General features: G+C 42.1%; 1 protein-coding gene across 4 annotated transcripts in view; it reads right to left on the bottom strand.

Moving 5' to 3' along the window:
* Positions 1-15,126: 15,126 nt before the first annotated feature.
* AGPS (alkylglycerone phosphate synthase) overlaps positions 15,127-23,430 on the bottom strand; it is a 73,756-nt gene continuing 65,452 nt past the window's right edge. For 2 of the 4 annotated variants that reach the window (XM_063162192.1, XM_063162194.1), the window contains one exon: positions 15,127-18,448. In XM_063162192.1, the coding sequence (XP_063018262.1) occupies positions 18,327-18,448 (122 nt within the window). In that variant the 3' untranslated portion in view covers positions 15,127-18,326. The remainder of the gene's footprint in view (positions 18,449-23,430) is intronic. The other 2 variants (XM_063162193.1, XR_010028584.1) reach the window with 2 other exon arrangements.

Genomic DNA, 23,430 nt, shown 5'->3' with positions numbered 1-23,430 from the left:
GTAAGATGATCACTACAAGTGTCAGGAAGAAATTATTTCCTAAGAGATGGCACAGCAAGATGTGTTTGCCTTTGAAACATCACATGTTGTCAGTAACAGCATACTCACATGTTAGATCATCAATCCAACAATTTGTTATAGCAAATTCTGTCTTCTGATGTTCAACAAATCAGTCACTCCAAGACCAGCAAAATATAAATCTGCTTTCACTACAAAGTAAGCAGCCCTAAATGCTGAGATGGTGAGGAATGCAAGGCTATCTTCTATACGAGTTTTAAAGTACTTCTAGAACTGGCTAAATCAAATTTCCAGGTTTAAGAATCTTCTTGAGTTTTCAGGCATCAAGATTTGGCTCTGAAATTTGCTCCTTGGTGCCAATCTCTCTCAGTATACTATCACCTTTTTGTGACAATCTCTGTGGCTGAATTAATTTCCCTTTGTCCCGTTTTTCTGATTATTCCTAGGGAAATGAAATGTAGAACTGTCACTCCCAAACCAGACTAACACCATATAACAACTGGAAGTAGGCAGGGAGAGGATTGCTGACCCAATGGTGTATTCCTTCACACTTCACATTAGCCTTGTTTGCCACTGATGAGCTTTTGATAACTACAGGAGTCAACAGAAAATCTGTAGCTGATGGGATCCTTCCCAACAGATGATGATATCAGTAACAAAGATGCATGATTTTGTTGCTGTGATACAGATGTTATTAATCCTATTGTAAATCAGGTATTTTAAATTTATCAATGAGTATTTCTAGAACAGAACCAGAGCGTTTGCTCTTTGATAAATCTACCCCAGAATTCTAGGAATTACCTTTACAAAACCATCAGATTTCTTAAATTTAAAATAGACTGTTAATTCCTGGAAGTGCCTTCAGAAGCAGTGTTTTATTATCATCCTGGCACTGCTTGCTCCCACTGGCTGCTGTTCAAAACCACCTTGGCACCAGAGTTCCGGCCTAGCTGTAGCTTCACATCACCTGGCATCAATAGGCTGGAAACAGTCCTTTGAGATAAATTACTATGGCACCAAATAGTGGCATAAAACTGGACAGTAAAATGTTTTCCTTTCAATAAATAACTCTGATGCTGTGAGGCTTTGCTGTCCTCTCCTGCCAACTCCCCAGAAGCTGTCCATGCACAGTCTACTCATGGCAGGCACCCTTGCAGAGCCTGAAAACACAACTGCCCTCCAAAGAAAGGTGCTCAAGCATTACTGCAGCAGCACGGCCCCATGAGGCTCTTCCTCTCTCACAGACTTACATGAGGTAGAAAGTACCTGTGGCTTGATTTTCAGAGGATCCATGGAAAGGATCTTCCAGTCTAGCATTTCCCTTCCAGCTCACTGCCAGTAGGCACTTCACTGCTGGGACATGATGCTCGCCTCCACACCCAGCACTTGGCTCACATAACCCCCCCATCCCCTGCACCAAGGGAAAGTCCTCTTAACCTCTGCAGTTCCCTATCCTATTTTGGGCTGTGGGCAAGAAGCTGCTTGCTCGTGTGTGCTGGGCTGTCTTGTCTGCAGTTTGACATTCTATGGCACAACTGAGAAAACAAAACCCACAGGTTTGGTGTCATAGGGAAATGAACAGACATAACCCAGGCTGAAGTCCATGAAGAGCACAGCCATATGCAAGAGGGTTTGTCTCTGCTGAAGCACCACTGTTCTCAGTGCTGGGCAGCATTTCTCTGGGCTAGCTGGGAAGGCAGCTCAGCCTGCAGCCCTGTGTCCAGCCCCGCACACCCACCCAGGCGGGCGTATGGTCCGTGCAGCTGCTGCTGGCTACCAGGGCCAGCGTCTGGCCAGGACTGTCTGTAACTGCAAAGCCTTTCTGTCAGCCCACCCACGCTGGCCAGGGCTGGCAATTACCTTGTTTATACAAAATACCTTTTGATTAATGGTTAGAGAAATAAAAGCTGTAGCATATGTTGCTCTCCATATAAAATCATAAGTCTGTCAGGCTTACAGTGCATCTGGCCAGGAAGGGGGGAACAAAGATTTATTCTCCTGCTATACCCTGTACCCCCTGCATTTAAGTCTGAGCTCCCTCCATCATTTCACTTATTACATTCTCGTCTAGTTCAGCAAAGAAATCTAGGCATGGCCTCTGCAGCAAACCCCACCAAGTATCAGAAAACATGGAGAAGGTGGGATGGGTTCATGCTGACAGACCAAGTGGTAAATCTTCACTAGAGAAGCACAGCTGGGACACCTGCTGGCAGTGGCTGATGAGGATTCCCAGAAAGGCATTATTTCACTCTCTCCTAGGGAAACTGAGGAAGTGGTTTCCTTCCTTGTTTATGAAATTCCTGCTTTACACATGGGACTGAGCACTTGGTGCACACAACCACTGAAAGGCATTGTTGCCATCTCTGCTTCATGGGGCTCTGTCATGCCAGTGTACTGGCAGCCAAGATCACACACCAACCCTGGTGTTCACACACACTGACCTGGCAGCTCTGGCTGCTGGAGAAACAGACAGCAGCCCTCACCTCACTGTGTCCTCAGGGAAAGCCCTCTGTGGTGCCACCGCTGCTGAAGCCACACCTCAGCAGGGCACCTGGCACTGCCCACTCGTTCAGTCTTGTCTGTCTTGTTTTCAAGCCCCCTTTGTAGAGGTCTTGGGTTAATAGCTTCAAGAATACATCCAAATTCGTATTTCCTAATGGCATCTGATTAGCTGTGAGGTACAAACAGCAGCGCTGGACACGTGATAGTACAACAAACCAAGACTTGTCTTGGGACCTGGTGAAGTCACAAGGCCCAGCCTATGTGTGTAAACCCAACAAGATGGTTTTGTGTGCTCCCTTCTTTCAAGGGAAGGGAGAAGCAGCACTCCCAGGGAGGCACAGCCAGTTACCACACCAACCCTAACAAACACACCAGCTCAAGGAAGAAATAGGGCTGTGCACGGGGCAGTGTCCCATCTGGGGAGAGATGACCATAAGTCTTCTTCTCCCCAGGTCAGACAGCTGTGACAAAAGGGGAGGGCTCAGTGCAGGGAGGAGTGCAGGACCCGGGAGAGAAAGTTCAGTGCTTCATCATTACTCACACTTTTTCCATACACCTCTTTGCTGTGAATTGATTGTAATAATAATTTCTGTAGCATCTTCAGAAGATGAGGATACTAAAGGTATTTCCCCCTGAAAAGAGTCTTGTATGCCAAAAATAATCTGTTTCCCACCTTTCCTGTACTCCATCCCCAAATAAATCAAGGGATCTATTAAAAGGTATTATCTCTCTCTGAAAATTTTATCTCAGTTATAAATAAGACATCAGGCCAGATTCTCAGCTGGCAGATATTTTGGGTCACTGAATCTAAGCTCAGGAGAATTGCACTGATCTGGCCTTTTGTCTATAATGCAGATTAATAGAGGGATGGGGCTCTAAAACAGTATCTGCAGCCACACCACAATTTCAGGCACTTCCTTGCCAGTTCCTTGTGTGTGTTCAAGCTGTATTGGAGAGAGAATGAAGCAAAGCCCCAAAGCAAACCCTAAGGTGCTCCAGGACACAGGACTGCTCTGCCAGGACCCATTAATGCCATGTAATTGTAACCCAGCACCTACAGAAAAAATTATGGTTTTCTATAAAGCAACATGAAAACCCATCTAAGCTCAGTAAAGCACCAAAAGGTAAATCAGAGTAGCTAATAGAACTCAATTATTTCAAAAAAGGGAAGGTAATATGAAGAAAGGAAAGTATCCCAAAATTTTGGAGTGGTCAGTCTGGACAATCTCATGGATAGTCCTTGATTCAGAGCCACTCATTATTAGTATAGCTGCACACTGGACCTGTGCTTTTGCATGGGAAGGGAAATATCCCACAAGAGGAAATCTCCTCCTGGGGACTGTGTGCCTTGTTGGCAGAAAGACCAGTGTGGGAGAGACCAGGAGAACAAACCCAGAAGCAACTATGGTGAAACTGAAGGACTCCTCTCAGAGGTGACATCCTCTGTCACTAGGGATGGGGGAACACAACCCAGTTCTTCTTTCCAAATGAAGCCTTTCCCCAGGTTTTTTCTGACATCATCCCTTCAGTGTGGAAGCCTTGCATCTTGTGGTTGCACCTCTAATGCTTCCCTCAGCCAGTGATTAAAAGATGGTCCTGAACTGCAATGTTTGTACAAAGACAAACACTTGAATGTCTTGGATTTGAATGTCTTGGAGTTTGAGATCTTTGGAGCAGATCCTTTGGCTAAGTCTGTGAGAGAGATAAAGATACCTGTCAAAAGGGGAGCCAGTGAATTTCTGTTTATAGCAAACTGCCCTGTGTGGGCTCAATTCACATCACAGTTTGTCAGGGACAGTTCATTACTCACAAATGGGCTAGGGGCCCACCAAACATCTGAGGAGCTGCTGGCCTTTAGTAAGGCCATTAAAAACAAAAAGCAGTAATAAATACTGTTGTTATGCCTCCAGAAAGCCCAAAGGTTAAATGAACTGGGAACCTTCCTGTCTGACTAGAGTTCCTCCTGACCACAACAGCCTCTGTAACAGAGCTGGCTGAAGCTTGCCAGCCACAGCTGGCACTTTTCTAGGGTACACTGGCATCAGGAGTCATCAGTTTTTCCCATGAAATGTTATGATTGCTATATAGTAGGCAAGTTATGGGAAAAAAGATAAGGATGTTGAAATGCATTTATTTAAAAACCAAACCAAAATCAAATAAAGCAGCTTGCTAATTGTCTTTAAAACTTTTGTGTTAATGTGAAGCACCTTAAACCCATTTCAGAAAACTGAAATATTTGGACTAATCTTTGCCTGCTGCATGGTGGCAATAGGAAATGCTTAAGATCAGAGAAGTCCATCAATTCTGAGTAAATACTCCATTATGCAGTTGTTGTTCAACATCTTTCCTCTCAGCAATCAAACCTGGCTTTAAGAGGCACTAAACTTTCTCTGAAATCATAATATGATCTTGAGCTACAGTTAAATAAAGATTTACTGTATTTTCAGACTGCTTTTGGCCAGCACTGGAGAAGACAGAGGAGAGAGACTCTCTCATCCAGCCTGTTATTCCAGCATGGCTGGTGGGAGGCAGCTGCAGCTTCAGCAGTCGGGGAGTGCTGAGATCCAGTGCTAGGGAAGGGGCTTGCTCTGCCACTGAGCCTTGAGACACCTTTTCCTGTAGCTCCAATTGATAAAAAAGTTGGAGATTGTCTAAAAGCAGCTCAGGAAGCAAACAGGCCAAACTACAAAGTCATGTAGCACTTGCACAAAAGGACATGCCTGAGAAAGGGACCAGAAATACCCATTTTAGCCCAGGGTGGGGCATTAGAAAAACAGATATATGCATGTGAAGGAAGGGAAGACTGAGAGGCTCACATGCCACCCTCAACCCCCCTGTACAGACCCATAGGAGTGGCCCAGAGCCCACCAAGCAGGACTTTACTCCAGACACTGCTCAATGCATTGGTTTGAAGTATGTTGGTATATGTTGTGATTCTGCTGTATATAATTTGTTTCTTTAAGGAAAGAAGTTAAAAAATAAACAGCAGCACTTTACAATAGAGATATATCACGTAACAGAGCTCACACCCTTTATTCGTGCTGAGCTTTGGTCAGCACTCTTTTCTGAAAGCAGTCATTTTGCATAGCAGTTAATCTCAATCACACTCATGGCTGATTAGATAGTTTCAAATCTGATTTAAAAAATAATAAAATCCAGCTACAGATGTCCTATGTGTAGAAATATGTTAGGCAATTTTTTACACATTGTTTTACAAGCTGGTTTGCTGGTCTAAATTAAAATGGGAAAAAAAAGGGGGGGAAATTTTCCACCTCAGAAATGTGTTTCCATTATGGAGCTATTCATGAGGTACATTTTGATTCCAAAGTTTCCTAGTCTCAGAGCTACCAGTCTGTTTTTTAGCAGGGGATACAAATCACAGCAGAGGTGCAGCTCTGTGCCAAAAGAACTTCCCATCTAAGAAACACATCCACAACCCAAACTGGCTGTTTCTGGCAGCATGGACTTAGTGACTTTGTCCAAAGAAAGACAACAAAGCTGATGAAAGATGTGGAGCACAAGTCCTGTGAGGAGCAGCTGAGGGAGCTGGGGTTCCTTAGCCTGGAAGAGGCTCAGGGATGACCTTACCCCTCTCTACAACTCCCTGGAAGGAGGTTGTGGCCAGGTGGGGTCAGGCTCTTCTCCCAGGCAAACAGCGACAGGACATGGGCTTCAGCTGTGGGAGGTTTAGGCTGGACTTTAGGAGGAAATTCTTCACAGAAAAGGTGGTTAGATAGTGGAATGGGCTGTCTGGTAAGGCGGCCAAGTCACCATCACTGGAGGTGTTTAAGAAAGACTGGATGTGGCACTCAGTGCCATGGTGTAGCTGACAGAATGGTGTTTGGTCACAGGCTGGACTCAATCTCAGAGGTCTTTTCCAACCTCATTGATTCTGTAATTCTGTAACACTGTGCCAGGCAGAGAGTTTGCTGGTGTCCCCCAGTTCTCCCAGACACTTACAGTCCCAGGGCAAACACTTTGAATACCTGAACACCTCGGTGTTGCTGTGCTCACCGTGGCACTCAGCCCCTGCAGCCGGGCTCATGGGCTGTGTGAGTGCCCCGTGTCCCTGTCACCCTCACAGCCACTGCCATCTCACATGCCTTTAGCAAGGGGAATGCACAGCCCAAACCAGCCCCATTTCAAGCACAGTTCGATTCCTAAACCACATATTCCAGTTCAAAATCTTACCCAGTGTACATTTGCACCAGTTTTCTTCAGCTGTCTCAAGAGATTTGCCAAACATATACCAAAATTTCTTGCTCTTATAAGAGAATCAAGGATATGCCACACTTAGAGATCAATATATTTAAATCAGATTTAGTGAGCTTAAATTTGACATAATTGCCTTTCCTTCTTTTTTTTTTTTCAATATGGTATGACCATTGGCATCTGTCTTAGCTTTTAATCTGTTTAAAACTTTATTGGCATAGTCATATGAGGTAAGTAAATATTTTTTTCATGAGCCTATAAAACATTATTAGTTTATTTTTTCATCGTGTCAGGTTGGATAAGTATCTCACAGTGCCTGTACATCTTCATGAGGATTTTATTATTTATTTTGATTTAGACTAAACTAAAATGAAGACCTGTGCCAAATCCCTGAGCTTTTTTGACAGTCTTTAAAATATACAGTAATAAAATTGAATTACCAGGCTCCCTCGGTGATTTCCAGATGGCAATACACTGGTAAGAGCAGAGAAACCACAAGAGCTTTAGCCCTGTTTCTTCTGCCCCAGTGTTGCAGCCCACACATCCTTTTTATCTCTCCCATTCCAAAGCACAAGGACCAGAGGACAGTGGCAATGGGGCAAGTAAAAATGGGATCCAGTCATCAAAATAATAACCTTGCCCATTCTCAAATGTCAGAGGGGAATGTAAACTTTACAGGCTGGTGCTGGACTTTACAATTTTTGAGAAACAATAGCTCCAGAATAGATGATTTAGTATTTTATCCACACAGAGAATTAATACAGATTATCTTCAGTAATGCATCAATTATGTTGTAATTCATTCTCTAATTTACTTATACAGAGTTAATATCTGTGTGTAAACTACCTTGATGTGAATTAAGAACACCACAAAGGACACAGTTTATCCCAGATCTGAGGGGAGAAGAGCCTACATGGGTTTGTTTTTCAGCTGATGAATCCTGAGTGCTCCAGAGTAGACAGTTCTTACTCAGGACACTTTATTATATACCTCAATTTGTCCAGTTGAAATAACCTAAACTATGTCTCTGCAGCTTTATAAACTGGTCAAAACAGATAAATTGCTTTCTTTGAGTTTATTAAATGCCAAAAGAACCAATAACAAAGGAAGATGTTGTTCTGCATGGGAACATCTGCATGACCTTGCCCTTGTACACCCAGCCAATGTCCCTGTCATCCAAAGGAGAATGGCATAACCTGCACAGCAAACTCAGAAGAGTGCAGTGCTATATCCACATGGAGCAAACCTGATCTGAGACTTCAAAATGCATTGCTCGGACTTTGGGGCAATATTCAGTTGCAAAGAAGTGAAAATTTTATTTTTGTGCTTGAAAACAACTCTTGTACCTATGAAGGAGGTGACTAACCTTGCTAGCCACCTGCAGATGGCACCACTCGAGATGCAGAGTCACCTTTTGGACTGGTTGTGATGTGTGGGCTTGATCCATTACAATTACTGTGTCATCAAAAACAATGGTAATTGTAGGGGCTTGGTAATCGCAGGACTGAGCCCACAGTCCTACAAATAAATGGGGTGGAGACAGAGAGTAAGCAAATGAAACAAACAGAGCTAAACACTTCTTCTGAAGTAATTTTTCTGTTCCACCCAGATGATTCCTCCTATTGCATCCTGGCAAACACAACATCCTTTTTGGGTACAAGGTGCATCCTGCCCACTCCCACACCTGCTCCTCCCTGTCCTCCAGCTTTCCTCACAGAACACACTGGGAAATGCCCTTTTACAGGAATTACAGTTTCTTCAGTGCAAAGATAATAGGTTCAGAAGAACCCAGAAAGGAAATGAGGATTCTCCCTCCTTCCCCCAGCAGGTCCTGAAGCAAAAGGGGAGACTTCCCTTTCAGAGAAGTTCAGCAAGATGCACTGATGACATCAACAGGTAAAGCAGGCCAACAGAACCCAAATCACTCCTGCTACCATTGAAGTACAGAGAAACTGTGCTCTGGACACTATCACTATTTAACTAAGGAGATTTGATTATCCAATAGTTAAACACCCCCAGGGCCAGCAGACAGCATCCTTGCCCATGCAGCTGTCCCTTTTCTCCTCTTGCCCTTGTGCCATGTGCAGAACACCTGGAGGGGACTGGGCCCCCACTGATCTGCAGGACAGAGGTGGAGATGGCACAGCTGAGGCAGCTGCCTCCTCTTGAGGGCTGGGGAGGCCGGGGAGGTGTGGGACACTCGGCTCACTTGGCTTCCCTGGGGTGAAATAAGGAGACTGCTGGGCTACCCTGCATGGCACCGGTGCCAGGTGGTGGCAGACCAAGGAGCTGTAATGAGCTCTCTGTGGTTTCCCTTTGCCACTAAATCTCCCCTCCTTTCTCCATGGCATCCCAGAAGTGAAAGTCATCAAACGCACAAGCCACCATCACAGTTGGAAAAACACTGGTATGCAACTTCAGTAAATATAACTCGGTTGTACCAATAAAATTGAAAACAGAGAAATGACATTAAAAGAATGTACATTATTTTAAATTGCAGTTTTTATATGTTCACTTTTATGGCCTCACTCTTTAAAATAAATCCAGGACCTGATTTACTTTAATAAAAGTTTAATTTCACATCTTGGTTTCAGTTCTGTACTCTTAATTTATTCTATGGCCAGCCCTCTGACAGGAAAAGAGCTAGAGCAGCTGGGGAGTTTTACAGACAGGTTATACTCGAGTCACTGTAATACAGTGGTTAAAAGAAAACTCAATTGCAGCTTCCACTGTAGAGGAATATTTTTGTCTTTCATTTTTTCATATGTATTGTTTTGAAGCAGTAGCAAATGGAAATGGAGCCATTTTTCACACCTGAAACTCTTAAACAAATGCATCAACATTTCACAGTCACATTTCAAAGTCAACAGCAGTGGCAGACGACAGGCCAGACCCAGAGCTCATAACACACAAGTGACCCCCACCAGCACCAGGGAAGCCTCCTGCTTTCAGAAGCCTCAGCATACCGAGCAAAATTTGAATTATCCTTCTTTTAACTGAAAATTGCCAAGTGATTTCAGAGCACAAAGGCAAGTATCAATTACCCACCTTGCTCCACAGCTGAGCAGTTGCTGACCTCAAGCTCATTCAACACCACATATTAACAAAGCTGAGTTGGATACATACGGGCTGGCTGCTTGCAAACAAGGGCACAACATGACTTGCTGAATGATATCAGAAGTAACTAACACAACTGCACACAAGTGAAATTTCCTCTTTAAGACATTGGAGACTCACAGGTCACTCTCACATTTAAATGCTGCCTCAATGAAACACAAGCAAAGGCCGAGAGATGCCCGGGGCCGCACGGCCGCACCTGTGGGAGGCCGGGCTGCACACAGCCACGCTCAGGGCTCCCCGCTCTGCCAGCCTGGAACAAGGAGCCCCCGCAGTCCCTTTCCGAGGCGCTGCCTCATGCAGCTTCATCTTGGCCCGGGGAGGGGAGCCCTGGCTGCTCTGCCATCGCCTCCGAGCCTCCTGGACCGCGGGGCATCCTCAAGGCACCCTGTCCAGCCACGAGCGGCCGCGCCACCAACCTCCATCCCCGGCCCGCACCTGCCATCGGCCTCGAGCCCACGTGTTATGCCAATACGCGGCCATGGAGGCAAAACCATCACCAGCATCCTCATAAGCGTGTTCTCTTACCTGTGGAAGGAGTGCCGGCCGGGCCCTGCCCGCTGAGATCGGCAGCGCTGCTCTGGCGAGCCGCGGCTCCGGGCCGGGGCCGCCCCTCACACGGCCCGAGTGGGGCCCGAACCGCCACCAGCCCCGGGCCGGCACCAGCGCACAGCTGAGACCTGTTACTGTCATTAGGGATGGGCATACATCGGTGGGAAAGGGCCAAACCGCCTTTCAAACCGCAGCGATTTCTGACCTCCTCCTCCTCCTCCGTTTAACCAGCCCTGGCGGAGGAAGGAGCTGAGTGTGCCCCGCTGGCTGCCAGGCCGGGCACGGGTGGTGAGCGTGCCATGGCCCAGACGGGTGAGACTGGCTCGGGCAGGGCTGGAAATCACCTAAGGACAAAGCTGCCTCTCTCAGGATAGAGTACACGCAGCCAGAGAAAGAGAAGTGTATTTGGAATAAAATGGCAGGAGTTTGCAGATGCAAAAAACGAAAACAGCCCTTGTGAGACAACTAAATTTTCTGTGTGTCAGAAAATCCTGCCCAGCCGGGCAGGAGATCAGCAAACCTCTGCTGTCTCGGCACATGACTCCCCACCTTCCTGGCAAGTCGGCACACACAAACATCCTGTTTCTGAAGAGTTTATGTGCAAGCCATGAGCAAATCCCATCCTTCAGACCCGCAGTAGAGGCACAACATCACACTTACGATGTGAGATGCCAAGATTCAACAGGAACATGCAGCTCTGCACACAGCAAGAAAGAGACGCAAACACAACTGCATCTGAACACTACCCCCTGTGTTCCTAAACCTGCTCAGCTCCTTCTCAAGGAATCTGCATTTAACCAGTGATGGGTACTTGTGCTCTGGCTGCTGATGGTCTTTAACTCGTCACTAATGTGGCATTCACCAGGTTGCCTACCCAACCACTCACAGACGGTTTTAACTTTGCTCTGACTGGTCTGCAGCTGTAGCATATCAGCACATGGTTTTAAACAAAAGAAAACTAAAGCGATCCTATTGCTCTTCTTTCTTCATTTGTTTTTGGAAGGGAAAATCAGCCTATGTTTTCTGCAAGAGCAACAAGGATAATTTTGGTTTTAGTAGTGTAAATCATGCAGTGACAGAGGTGAGGGGGAAGGACCCAAAGCACTGAAGCATGGCTGAGCAGGCAGCCCACAAAGGCTCAGCTGTAAACACCTACTGGAGCCCTGATATGCACGGGAGTCTTCCATGAACTACTGAAAAGAACAGGAAATAAAATTATGTTTTATTTGTGTGTGCAGAGCAGCACACAGGTCTACAAATGAAGAGATAGTGATTCCCTCTCATCAGCCTTTAAAAAAGTACTAAATTGTAACCAAGGCAGCAGATTTGCTACCATCTGAAATTTATCATTTCTCTATAGCAACCAGGTCCCTTCTGCCTGGCTCTTGCTGCCAGATGTTCATTTCACTGTAATTTAGCCATACCCACAAGACACTGGCTTGCACTGCCCTTGCTCTGCTTTCCTCATTAGCAATTCTCTTTGCTTCCAGGTCATGATTTCATTAGCAGTAAGTCATGCAACAGCCAGGTGAAGTTGTACAAAGAAGTTTTTATGAAGCGTGCTGGGGGGCTGTGCTGCCTTGCTGAAGCTTTGCAGAGGGACAGCCTCTGTGTTCCAGGGTGTGATGCTAAACCTCTGCACTGCACAGGAGTAAGGACCTCCTTGAGAGCCTTTCTCCACTGCCCCTTGGGCAGCTGTCCCTCATCTCCTCTGTGTGGAACAGGAAACCCAGCACCATCAGCCACAAGCTGGGTAACAACAAGGACTACTCCATCCTTGTAAAGCTCCAGCAACATCCTCCAACATCCTTTCTCTTTGGTTTTGTCTCTCCCCAGTCCCTTTTCACAGCTTCTTTTTGTTCTCTGCAGACTGTTTTTAATGCTTTAAAGGGATCTCACCTCTTTAGGAGAAGGCTACCAGTCACAGTCCCTAACTTTGAGATACCTCTGCATGAATTAACTGAGCTCCAATGAGCACAATTTCAAGGAGGCCATTGGCTTCTATTCTTCATCTTCCTAGATGAAGTACTAGAATGTGCTGACCTGTAAAACTGAGCACAATGGAGAATTTAGGCATAACACACCTGAACAGAGAATTTAGGCATAAAAGCCTGAACAGAGAAAGACAAAATCTTCATTTTTTAATGAAAATCTTAAATTAAAAAAAAAAAAAGCTTGACTGAAAGAACAGTGTTTCCCTGTACTTCTAGAAGCAACAGTACTAAGAAGGTAAATTTGCCTTGTGGCTTACCCACTTACCAAAGTATTGCATTCAGCTCACCCACATCTTGCTTTCTAACATTAGCCAGATTTACTTTCCTTAATAGCCAGCTTTTATGGCCTCATCTCTAGATGTATTTACCCAGCTGCTATGTATTTGCTAGGTGAGCATGTGTGTCACTTCATGTTTCAGAAGGGTTTTTAAGCCGTGCCTCTGGGCAGTCAGGATTTCCTGCTCTGCGGCGGCAGGAACACAGCGAGACAGGAAACAGTGCTGCTGCCACGGGCTGTGAGCGAGCAAGGTCAGCCTGGGTTTGCACCTTCTCATCACCACCACAGCCTCAGCACTGAGTCCAGTCAAGAACTGAACTTACTAAGTTGCCCTTTTATGCTGAACTGAAAGCATAAAGTGCTTTCTACTTAATCTGAGTACATAACATCAGTGATATTCCCTGCCTTTGAAATTCTTTGGGTATCGTGTGGGTGAGCCAGCAGTGACTGATGCAGTGGCAGTGCCGGGTGATGCCACACGCTCAGTGTCACTCATGGGAACAGAGCCAAACCCTTCCAGCAGCCTGAAATGGGAGCAGTTGTATCATGACCCCGTCTGGACACCATCCACTTTATATTTTGCTGTACAGAAGCTTTGTGGGAAGTCAGCCACGCTTAGACAAGCCAGATGATATTGAACAGCAGAGCTGGGACAATCATTTTACATTTTTCATAATTTAAAAATAGAGTTTTTAAGTATAATTTTAAGCAAAAACATTTTTTCATTTATTTCCTAATTTGATCTGAAGTTTTAGAAGCATCAACTCAAACTTTACATGATTAGAATCACATAATTGAATTTAGTCCATCATCTTTTAGCACACACACAAATCCACTGCTGTGGTCAACACTTCTGTTTTATCCTTTAGAAGGCTGCTATGATACTTTGCAGTACTGCAACAAATACATTATTTAGAAGCTGCTATGGTCCCCATTTTGGGGGGAGAAAATACTACTACATTACCACTACCATGAAGGTGGGAACAGGCAGAGTGCTACTCAGATATCAATGTTATACTGGAAATTATGAACAGACAATTGAAATTTAGATTTATTCTGAATCAAAATGAGAGATTCATAAAGTTTCCCTTTAAAAAAATCCATGTTTTGTTTTTCCAAAGTGCAAAGACAAATTCATAAATGAAACATTTCACAGCATTTCAGTAAAGGTACATATTATTGCAATTTGTATTGTTAAATAGTGCAAATAACAGTACAATTTAAAATATTGTAGCCCCATTTTTGAAATGGATTCCTTAATTTCAAACTAACAGCACTAGTAATTTTCAGAGACAGCACAGCAAACATCTTTGAACAGTATTTTTGACCACTTCTGCCCTTTGAGCAAAGCAGACCTTAAAGCTGACACTGAAAAAAGCAGCCATCTGCCAATTCTGGTCTCCATAGAGAGACTGAGGAAAGACATCAATTTATGTTAAAGGTAATGTGGAATTCAAAGTCAGTGTTGGGACTATAAAACCATAAACAGTGAGCCTGTAGTATTTACACAGCTGTGAGTTTGGATCCAACTTCTTATAAAATTTATGTATTTCAAACAAAGAGAACACTGATAGGGTCTGGCTGTCATCCTGAGACAAGTATATCATCATCTAAAATCTCCTTCAGATTGAGACTCACTGGATCCAAGTAAAAATACTGCATTTTAATGCTGTTAATAGAAGGAAAACACGAATGCTTGATGACGAGGTAGTCTCCTTCCTGTGAGCAAGCATACACAAAAAATTGGATCATATTGAGCAATTGTCATAGTTCAACATGGTGAACCATGTCCTTAGTTCTTCTGTCCCCTGCACACTTTGACTTTTGCAGGTTTTGTGCAATGTGTTAAGACTGAATAACGCTGCTAACACAAGACAACCCAACATTTCTTAAAAGCAATGTGTGATTTCAGCAAGTTTGGTTTAAAAGGCACAAAGTCTTTATAGCAATGATGCAGGAAACTGAGAAATATTGCTTCTGCCCACATGTGATGCATTGCTGCATGCAGAACTTTAACAGATTCAGGACCTGTAACAAGGAGGTTACATGAGAGATGGGCACAGCAGCAGAAAATTATTTACCTATTGCAACAGCTCAATACAACAGGGCTTTGAAATATGGGGAAGCTATATTCTTCTGTATTATATTGAAAGAGCTTTCAAATAGCAGCTGAACATGGTCCCCATCCTGCCCTCACCAAAGAGGTGAAATTCTGAACCAAATAGCCTGGTGCTGTTTTGCCCTTCCTTCCCTGAAATTCTGTCTTTCCCGTTACACAAAGACACAGCTCCTATTAGCATAGATTTATAAATTCAGTCTCTTCTCTCCCAGCACATGCCAAAGCTTTCCTAATAGTTTTCCTTAGGTAAGAGTTCATCACCAAATTAAAATGAAGTAATATGACAAGTTAGTAGAATATATTTGTTTAGTTTCATCACAAAAAACACATACTGGTTTAGACTGATTTTCTTTTTATTAATAATATAAGGTTCTGTAATCTCTTAACATTACAACTGAAGCTTTACAGTTAATCTCACACTAAAATGACAAACACTGTTTGGCTTTATTTTCAGAAAATTAAATTACAACCTTGATAAACATACATTTCCAAGACAGAGAAGCAATTTGTGTTTTCTGGATTTCAGTGCTAATGTATCCCTGCCTTTGAAATTGGTTTCAGTTAATTAACATTGCTACGGAAGAACTATTTGGTCTGGCCTCTGTCCACAGCTGTAAGGCAAAGATGACATCTCTAACTTAACCACTGTAATGTAAGTCAAATCAAGACATGTTTTTCTTTGACTGTAAGATTTAGATCCTGGATCAGCTTTTAACAGATTTGCTTCTTTTCCCTCCAAACTTTTATAAAGGTCTCTCTAATGTAAACATATTTTACAGTCAAGCCACAGTCACTCTCTGTACCTTTCCTCCTTCAAAGGGAACAGAAACTGTGTAATTGGAAGTCATTACAAGCTTAATTAAAACTGCTTGTAACTTATGTATGGCCAGAATACTCAAGCAAATGCAGTTGTGTTATGCACCAGCACTTCTAATCTGCATGGATCAAACTCCATCTCTGAACAAGCTGCAGCTACAAGAAGTGAAGTCTGTAGAAAGAAAGTAGAGCATACAGAAGGAAGAGTGGTGGAAGACTACAGTATTAGAGACAGTAAGATTTCCTTTAAATGGTGAATGATCTCTATCTAGGTCTTCTGAACTTGCATTACGTTTTTTTCTATTTTCATTAGCAATGTGAAATTAAAGACAGTAATACATATGTTTCAACTGCAGTTTCAACTAAGCTCTGACCAGTTCATAAGATATTTAGGAAGACAGCAATACTCATTACATTTGGTGTTAATTTCTTCCTCAGTGATATCCAGTGACAGTGATTTGGGACCCTTGTAGCCTGTTATTTCACCTTCCCATAGGACAATTGACATACAGTAAAAATCTTTACTGCATTTTAAATCACTTCAGAAGTCAGTGGCTACGTAAAGGTTAGAGAGTGTAAGGAACTTTTTACCTGTGTACTTAAATACAAAAAAGGATGAGGAAACCATAGTCAGAAAATTAAAAAATGGGAAGGATGTTGCAGAGCTGTGTTGTACTGTAGTCAAAATCTTAAGAGATCAGTATTACTAAGCTATAACTACTTGTTCTACTCTGTGCTGTCATTCTGCAAAAAAGCTTCACATGCTTTCCTTCAAAATTAATTCTTCATAGCTACACAAACTTTCATTGAGGCACATAAACACCCTTCATATTCACCAGCTCCTAGAAAAGTCTCCACTGGGGAGTGGCACAAGTCAGGAGCAGAGGCCAGCCGTGGGCAGGGCGTGCCCACGGGCAGAGCAGCGGAGGTGAGGCAGTCCCTGCACGGCCATGCACAGAGCCACTCCCCCAGACACCTCTGTGCACATAAGGAACACTTAACCACAGTGCAAAGGCTCAGTTTCCCACAACAGACTACCCCTACTGTTTTGGCTACTGCTGAAATACCAACTCCGGGGACAAGGAAAAATAATAGATTTTTATACTGAAATGTTGTGAAATAAAGACCATTCAAAATAATTCCAGCTGCATTAACAATATCACATGAACATTCTGTCTTATGACCAGCAGATCATAAGAAGTTTTCTTTAGTTACCTTGACAGCATGCAGTTTAAAGTTATGGTCTGAGTGTCCATGTTTTTCAATCATTTGAACTGTAGCATTGAAATTAATCTTAGAACAAGTTCAGAGTTGTCTGATATGCAGTATCTTTTCAAGCATTTTATATTCTTTTTGGTATATTTCCAAAACTGAAAGTTAATTAGAGAGTATTCTAAAATAGTTTAAAAACAAAAATGCAGTTTATAATTTTCTCCTCATTAAGGGCACTACCAATACAAAAGGTGTCCAAACTGACACTACAGAGCTGTGAAGCAGTTGACTAGAGACAGTGTCCTCAAAGGATAGTCTGTATTTTTTCTATCTTATGCATATACATTAATTATCAAAAAGTTGGATAATTTGCTTTAAGAAAGAACCCACCTTAAAAATGGATCATGAGTATTGACAAATATTTTTTTTATTTTACTGATTACGATTCAAGTTTCAATGTAAAAATGCTTACTCTCACATGATACTGATCAAGAAAATATTTCATTTTCATAAAGTTCAATGGACAATTAAAATAGTGGCTACTTGTGAAGTAAATAAATGATTCATAAAGGCCATAGGAAACTGTACAAAACTTAAATGGGAAATCTCACTTCCAGGATGACAGTAGGTTGTCCATTTAAGTGTTTTATTAAACTGTTGTGACTGTTTCAAAAGACAGTGCTGGGCAGTTTCATCTGAGTAACTGAAAAAGATATTTTGCATCTGTGCAAAACAAACAACGGGAACAAAACCCATACACACTAGGACTGAAGTACAGATGAACACAAAATTTTGTTACAAACCTGTTTTCAACATACAGTGAGAAATGTCCATTGTACAAAACTTAGTGACTGACCTACAATTAATTTAAGATTATCCCAGCAATGCAAATACAACTCAGAACAGCTCAATTGTGTAAGATTTTCCAGTAGTATTACAGTGAGAGACTACTGAATTTTTAGTAGTTTGACTTACACTGTCTCTTTTGATGAAAGCCTATATTTATACTCTAAGTATTTGCTGGTTACAAGTCTGTTACATACTTAATGCAGTACAGGGAGGTACTCCTTGGTGTTCTCTCATCTGTCTCAGCAGCTTTCCTTTAGCAAGAGGCTGGGCTGTGCAGCTGCATCTGTAGAAAACACTGTTGTCAGTCTTTGTCCTCCTGGTGGGGGATGCTTTAAGTGAGAAACATCTGGCAGTATCCAGCACTGAAAATACTGTCAGCTGTGCTGCCTAGCCCAGCTTGGAAACCCAAATTTGCATTTCCTGGTTAGTACTTTGTGCCCAGTAGGTTGGAACATTGTTAAGTAAAAGTCCATAAACATTAACAGTGATGTTTATACTTTATTGGGGGAAGGGGGAAGGGAGTAGCAAAAATCAAGGCAAGTTACTAGTTTTGAAAGTTTAGTCTATGTTATATTTGATTACTGGGATATCAATACAATGAAAGTGGAGGAATTTCAACAGTAATTTTTAATTTTTAGTACATCATTTGTGCAGGGCTTTATAAAAGATTTTTGTTTCCAAAGATGTTATTGGGGTCCACATATTCTTTAACAGATCTCAGCATTCCCAAGCCAACATCAGAGATGCTCTCCTTCATCCAGCGCTTCCGCAATTTGCCTACTGGAAAAACAAAAACAAAGTGTTTCAATATATGGCAGGATTCTAGGAGCCAATCAATCTTGTGACCATGAATGAATAAACACTGTGTGATAAATGCTTTTATTCAAAAATGAGAAATGTTTTGCTTTATTTGATTTATTGAGCCCACCAGACTATCAAGCTCATTAAGCTCAGCATACTCCCAGAGGAAGACTGTGTTCCACGCTGTCTACTTTCTTTAGAAACTATGAAATTTAGATGAAGCTTAGGCTGAAATCACATGTTCTATTAAGACAAGGAATCAGTAGTAAGTTTTAAAAAGCCACAAACTAATTTTAAGTTGTAAACTGTAGAGGAGATTACTAAAAAGCAGAACCCCACATTTTTTGATTACTTAAAGTGAAAACATAACTCTATAATCAAGCTTAAACCAGCACTGGTTTAAACAGCAATAAAAACCTTTATATGAAGGAGGCTTAATATTGAATTTAAAAGCTTCTATGCTGGCTGGTAATTGCTCAGTGGCATTACACAAGAGCTTTGTTTCCCATGTAAAAATGGCTATTCACAACACACACCAAATACAAACAAAGCTGAAACAATCTTTTAAGAACTCGTTTCAATAAATTCTCACAATAGTCCTGTTAAATGGCCAAGTGTTCACATGCTAATTAACCAAATCATCAACTCTGATTAACAGATCATTCAAAACTGAGGACATTTTTTTCATTAAACACACTTTAGCATTAAACTTTCCATCCTGAAACACAATCCATTTGTTAGTATGAAAAGACATAGTAAAGGTTTGAGAGACGGAAGCTTTAAGAGTATCTGAATCTGCATTCAAGCTATCTTTTGTGCCCTGTTTCAGGGTAACCATGAAACTGTCATCAGAATAATAAATTACAGGGACACCTCTGGAGAACAGAGTATATTTGTTTATACCTTAAGGAATATGAGCCAGTCACAATGCCAACAGAAAAAGCAAATAACGTGAGACAGAATGAAATCTGCAGTTTGCTAGGAAATGACTATTAGCAGCATTTGTGTCAAGATCAAAGATCACAACTGAAGGACAAAAAGAATTTGTCATGTGGTACGAGCCCTGGCTGTATTTTGCAGCCCCAGCTCAAGAAAGAATTTCCATCTGTGAATATACTGTCACTACAATGTGATTGTCTGAGTACACTGACGTGGCCAAATTCCATCTGTTAAAACTTTAATACTGCTACAAAACACCTGAATTGTGGATGTGGCTTGACCATCCCCTCAAGTCACTCACACTGGCTCTTACACAAGCAGCTGAAGAACAGTCATTACTATTCTCAACTGTTATCTGTAATATAGTTTCAGTGAATGTGTTCTGTGGTTATGGATGTAATTGTCCTGAAAAGACTGCAAACAACTGCTCCAACAAGATGGAGCACATTAGAATCACAGCAGGATGCCCAACAGCTAGCATGCCTGCCTCTTTTACACCTCCAGTAATAATGCAATTCCACAAGGAACTGAACTACTGTCTGAGCAGCACCAAACAGTCGTTGCATATTTAATGAAGTCGCTCACCAAGTGCTGGAAAACAGAAGGTGCTTGGAGTGCATCATTAGTTCTGTCAAAGTGATAATTTACACATCTATCTTGTCAAATTTTCTATGGTTTATACTTTTGCAATAATAAATCTAACATACATCTGATTAGTGAACTGGAAACAAAAAAAGCTGTACTACAGTCACCAGCAGTCCTTCACAAACATGCTCAACAAAAAGATTTTAACCCCTTGGTAACAGCAATGTTGATTCCCTGCTCCTACTGTTTATGTCAATAAAACACACAGGGAATTTTCAACTACTTAAGTTTTCACATTAGAGTTAAGAAGCCTTAAATCACTCTCTCCTAATTCTAAAGATAAAATGGAAAACAGACCAAATGAAGGAAAGGTTCTGTGAAAATAAGAGCAGCACTTAGAAAGGTCATTTATATACAGTTTCACTTCAGGTTAGTGCATTTTCTGGTGCTTCTCCACAGCACAACCCAAATGGCTTCAAGGATGAGAAAAGGAAAAGAGGAAGAAAATGCCATTATAGTTAAAGATGTTAGTGTGAACATAAAAATAATTCTAAGTGACAAAGTTGCCTACCTCCACTCTAAGCCTAGCTAAAGAACAGCTTTGTGCTCAAGGAAGCCTTAACTTCCCACCAACAAGATCTCAGTTAGGCCTGATCTTATCACAGACTACAGAAAACCAACTTCTCATTTCCAGCCTAGAGGAAGTAGACTTTACAGTTTTAGCCGTACATGATGGCATTTATCTAGAATTGACAGGAGACCATGCACAAAACCAGAACAGATACAAGCATCTACCACTTACAGTAGGTAATTTCACAATTAAAAAATGAGATCAAAGTCACCTGATTCTATATGCTACATAACAACATTATTAACAATGTGTTTGTAGTAGCTTAGCACAGCAAGTTACTACTTGTCCACTCAGCCATACACACCATCACATGCACAATCCTTGTGCCCCAACTGGAAACACACACAGCCCTTCCTTCTTGTATCTTCTCCCTCTGAAGACACTTAATCTTGCATCTGTAAAGAGGATGGAGCCAGGCTCTGCTTGGTGGTGCCAAGCAGAAGTCCAAGAGGCAACAGGCAGAAGAAATCCCATCTAAGCATAAGGAATAATTTATTTACTGTTCAGGTACCCAAGCACTGGAACAGATTGCCCAGAGAGGGAGTGGAGGTATTCAAGAACCTTCTGGATGCCACCCTGTGCAATGGTGCTCTAGGATGGCCCTGTCTGAGCAGGGAAATTGGATGAAATGACCCATTGTGGCCCCTTGCAACCTTACCCATTCTGTGATTCAGTGATCTTATGTATCCAAGATGAGGTACAAGAGAATCAGTCTTCAAGTTCTACAGGTGTCAAGTGGCCTGTTCCTGAGCTGTGCTGAGCAGCCTTAAAACATTCACTGCTAGGAAGCCAGAAACCTCCATTCTGAACCCCAGCCTATTACACTGAGCACAAGCCCCACAGCATGGCAGGGAGCCACTTCTCACAAGATACTTCAGATCAGAAAGCCAAGGAGCTTGTTCAGTAGCAACTCCAAAGACAGTCCAACACCAACTTAATTTTAGGTTTTTATCTATCATTCTAGTCCACATATGAAAGAGAATTATGTGAACTGGCTAAGTAACTTTTCCCCAGCTCTGATACATGCTGCTCCATGTTGGTGTCATTGGAAAAGTTCATCTTTTCACTGCCCTTTTTCACTTGCACATCTCTGAAAATGCATCTGGACGGCTACAAATGGAGTGAGCAAACAGCAGGCAGCAATTGGTTTTCTCCCTTTTGGAATATGAAGTACCAGCGAACACATGAACAGTTCTGTAAGAAAAGTTTTCATGTAGCTGATTGATTTCAGGAATTACTCTACAGCCGTGCAGAACAGATTTATAGTACTGTGTGATCCCAGTGGAAATAGGTTCTGATGGCACTGCACATGGCTCTGGACTTCCTCTGCTCCAGCCATTTCAACTTGAAGAGTCAGTTCCTGCCTAACAACAGCTTTGCAACAGGAGCAGCAGTGACAGCTCCTAAGAAGGATGAGGCTCATGCAGCTGTTGCTCTTCCTGAAGCTAGCTGTCCCTCCAGAAAGCAGCTCTCTGCCCTTTCAGTCTGCTTAACATGCTATTACTCTTCCAGGGAGAACTCTGCAATACTGAGAAAGGTCAGTGCATTAATGTTAAACATAGCAGCACTGGAGGATATTGGACTAGTGTACACCAAGTCTACTGCATAATTAACACCTCACCACCATAACACTTTGCCTATTTTCACTTGGTATCTTAACAGCTGAAATAATACTTTCAAGTTTGGTGGTGATGAATCAGGAGGTCCTTTCCTTTTTTCTTTTTCTTTTGAAAAGGCACTGAAGATGACTATTCTACTAAGACTTCCAACAGACCAAGGAGGAAAATACAACTGTGTTATTGTATTATTTCACATGAGGTTACTCTATGTCTAACAAATGTATCAGTTTCAACTCATTCTAATGAGTAGAACAAGCTCTAATATGCTTAATCTAAGGGAAGATTTTTTTTCCTGTGTAGAAGAGAAAAGAATGTGTTCAACTCCTCCTCATAAAAGAACTTTATAATTTCAGATTCTGTAGTTTGTCTGAGTTAATTACTGCAGTGTATAAGCCACAGCCTCCTAATGCCAAAGAACTGCAATGTCAAATATGTAATTGAATGCAAACAAGGTGTAAGGTTTGTTTTCCCCTTTGTTTTGTTTTAGGGGTTTTGCTTTTGTTTTTATTGTTGTGGGATTTTTTTCTTATTTTTTGTTTTCCTACATAAACTGCCATTGGTACTATAGCTAAACCTAAGCAGCACAGGCTGCCTGGTTAACCTTTACTCTAATCAGCTGTCTAGGAAGTAGAAGAAAATTAGTTCTATTATGTTAAGTGGCTAAATGGGGCTATTTTCCTCAACCCCACAATCTGATAATTGTTTCCTTAAGCAACCAATTGTAGTTAAAACAGTGCCTCAAAGGGAAGCAATGTATCATTACATTTTACACTGCTTAGTTTTACATGGGTCCTTAGCTTGGTAATATGAAAGGGATCAGGTACAAATCCAACCTTCTCCCTTTCTGATGGTGTACCCCAAAGGGGCTATGGCTGTATTTATACACCAGTCATACCTACTGGTGCCTCCTCAGCACATTATTTCAAGCGTACAAAAAAAGCCATGTTTGATAAAAGAACTCAAGTGTGACACATCATATGGGTGTTTTAAGGGCTTGCCAAAAATGATTAGAATAATTATTTATTTGAACTTAAACTTTTATCTACAAGAAATTGTCATTCCTAATGCTGCTTTTTAAATGCTATGTTTCTAAACACTATCTATGGCTCTCTAGCAACCTTACATGACTCTCAAATCTAAATCTAAATCCCAGTGCCCAGAAAGAAGGATCAAAGCTGTGCTTGGAG

This window comes from Melospiza melodia, chromosome 8, assembly GCF_035770615.1.
Source record: "Melospiza melodia melodia isolate bMelMel2 chromosome 8, bMelMel2.pri, whole genome shotgun sequence".
Lineage (NCBI taxonomy): Eukaryota > Metazoa > Chordata > Aves > Passeriformes > Passerellidae > Melospiza > Melospiza melodia.
Note: the sequence above shows the minus strand (reverse complement) of the source record. Positions and strands in the feature narration are given on the sequence as shown.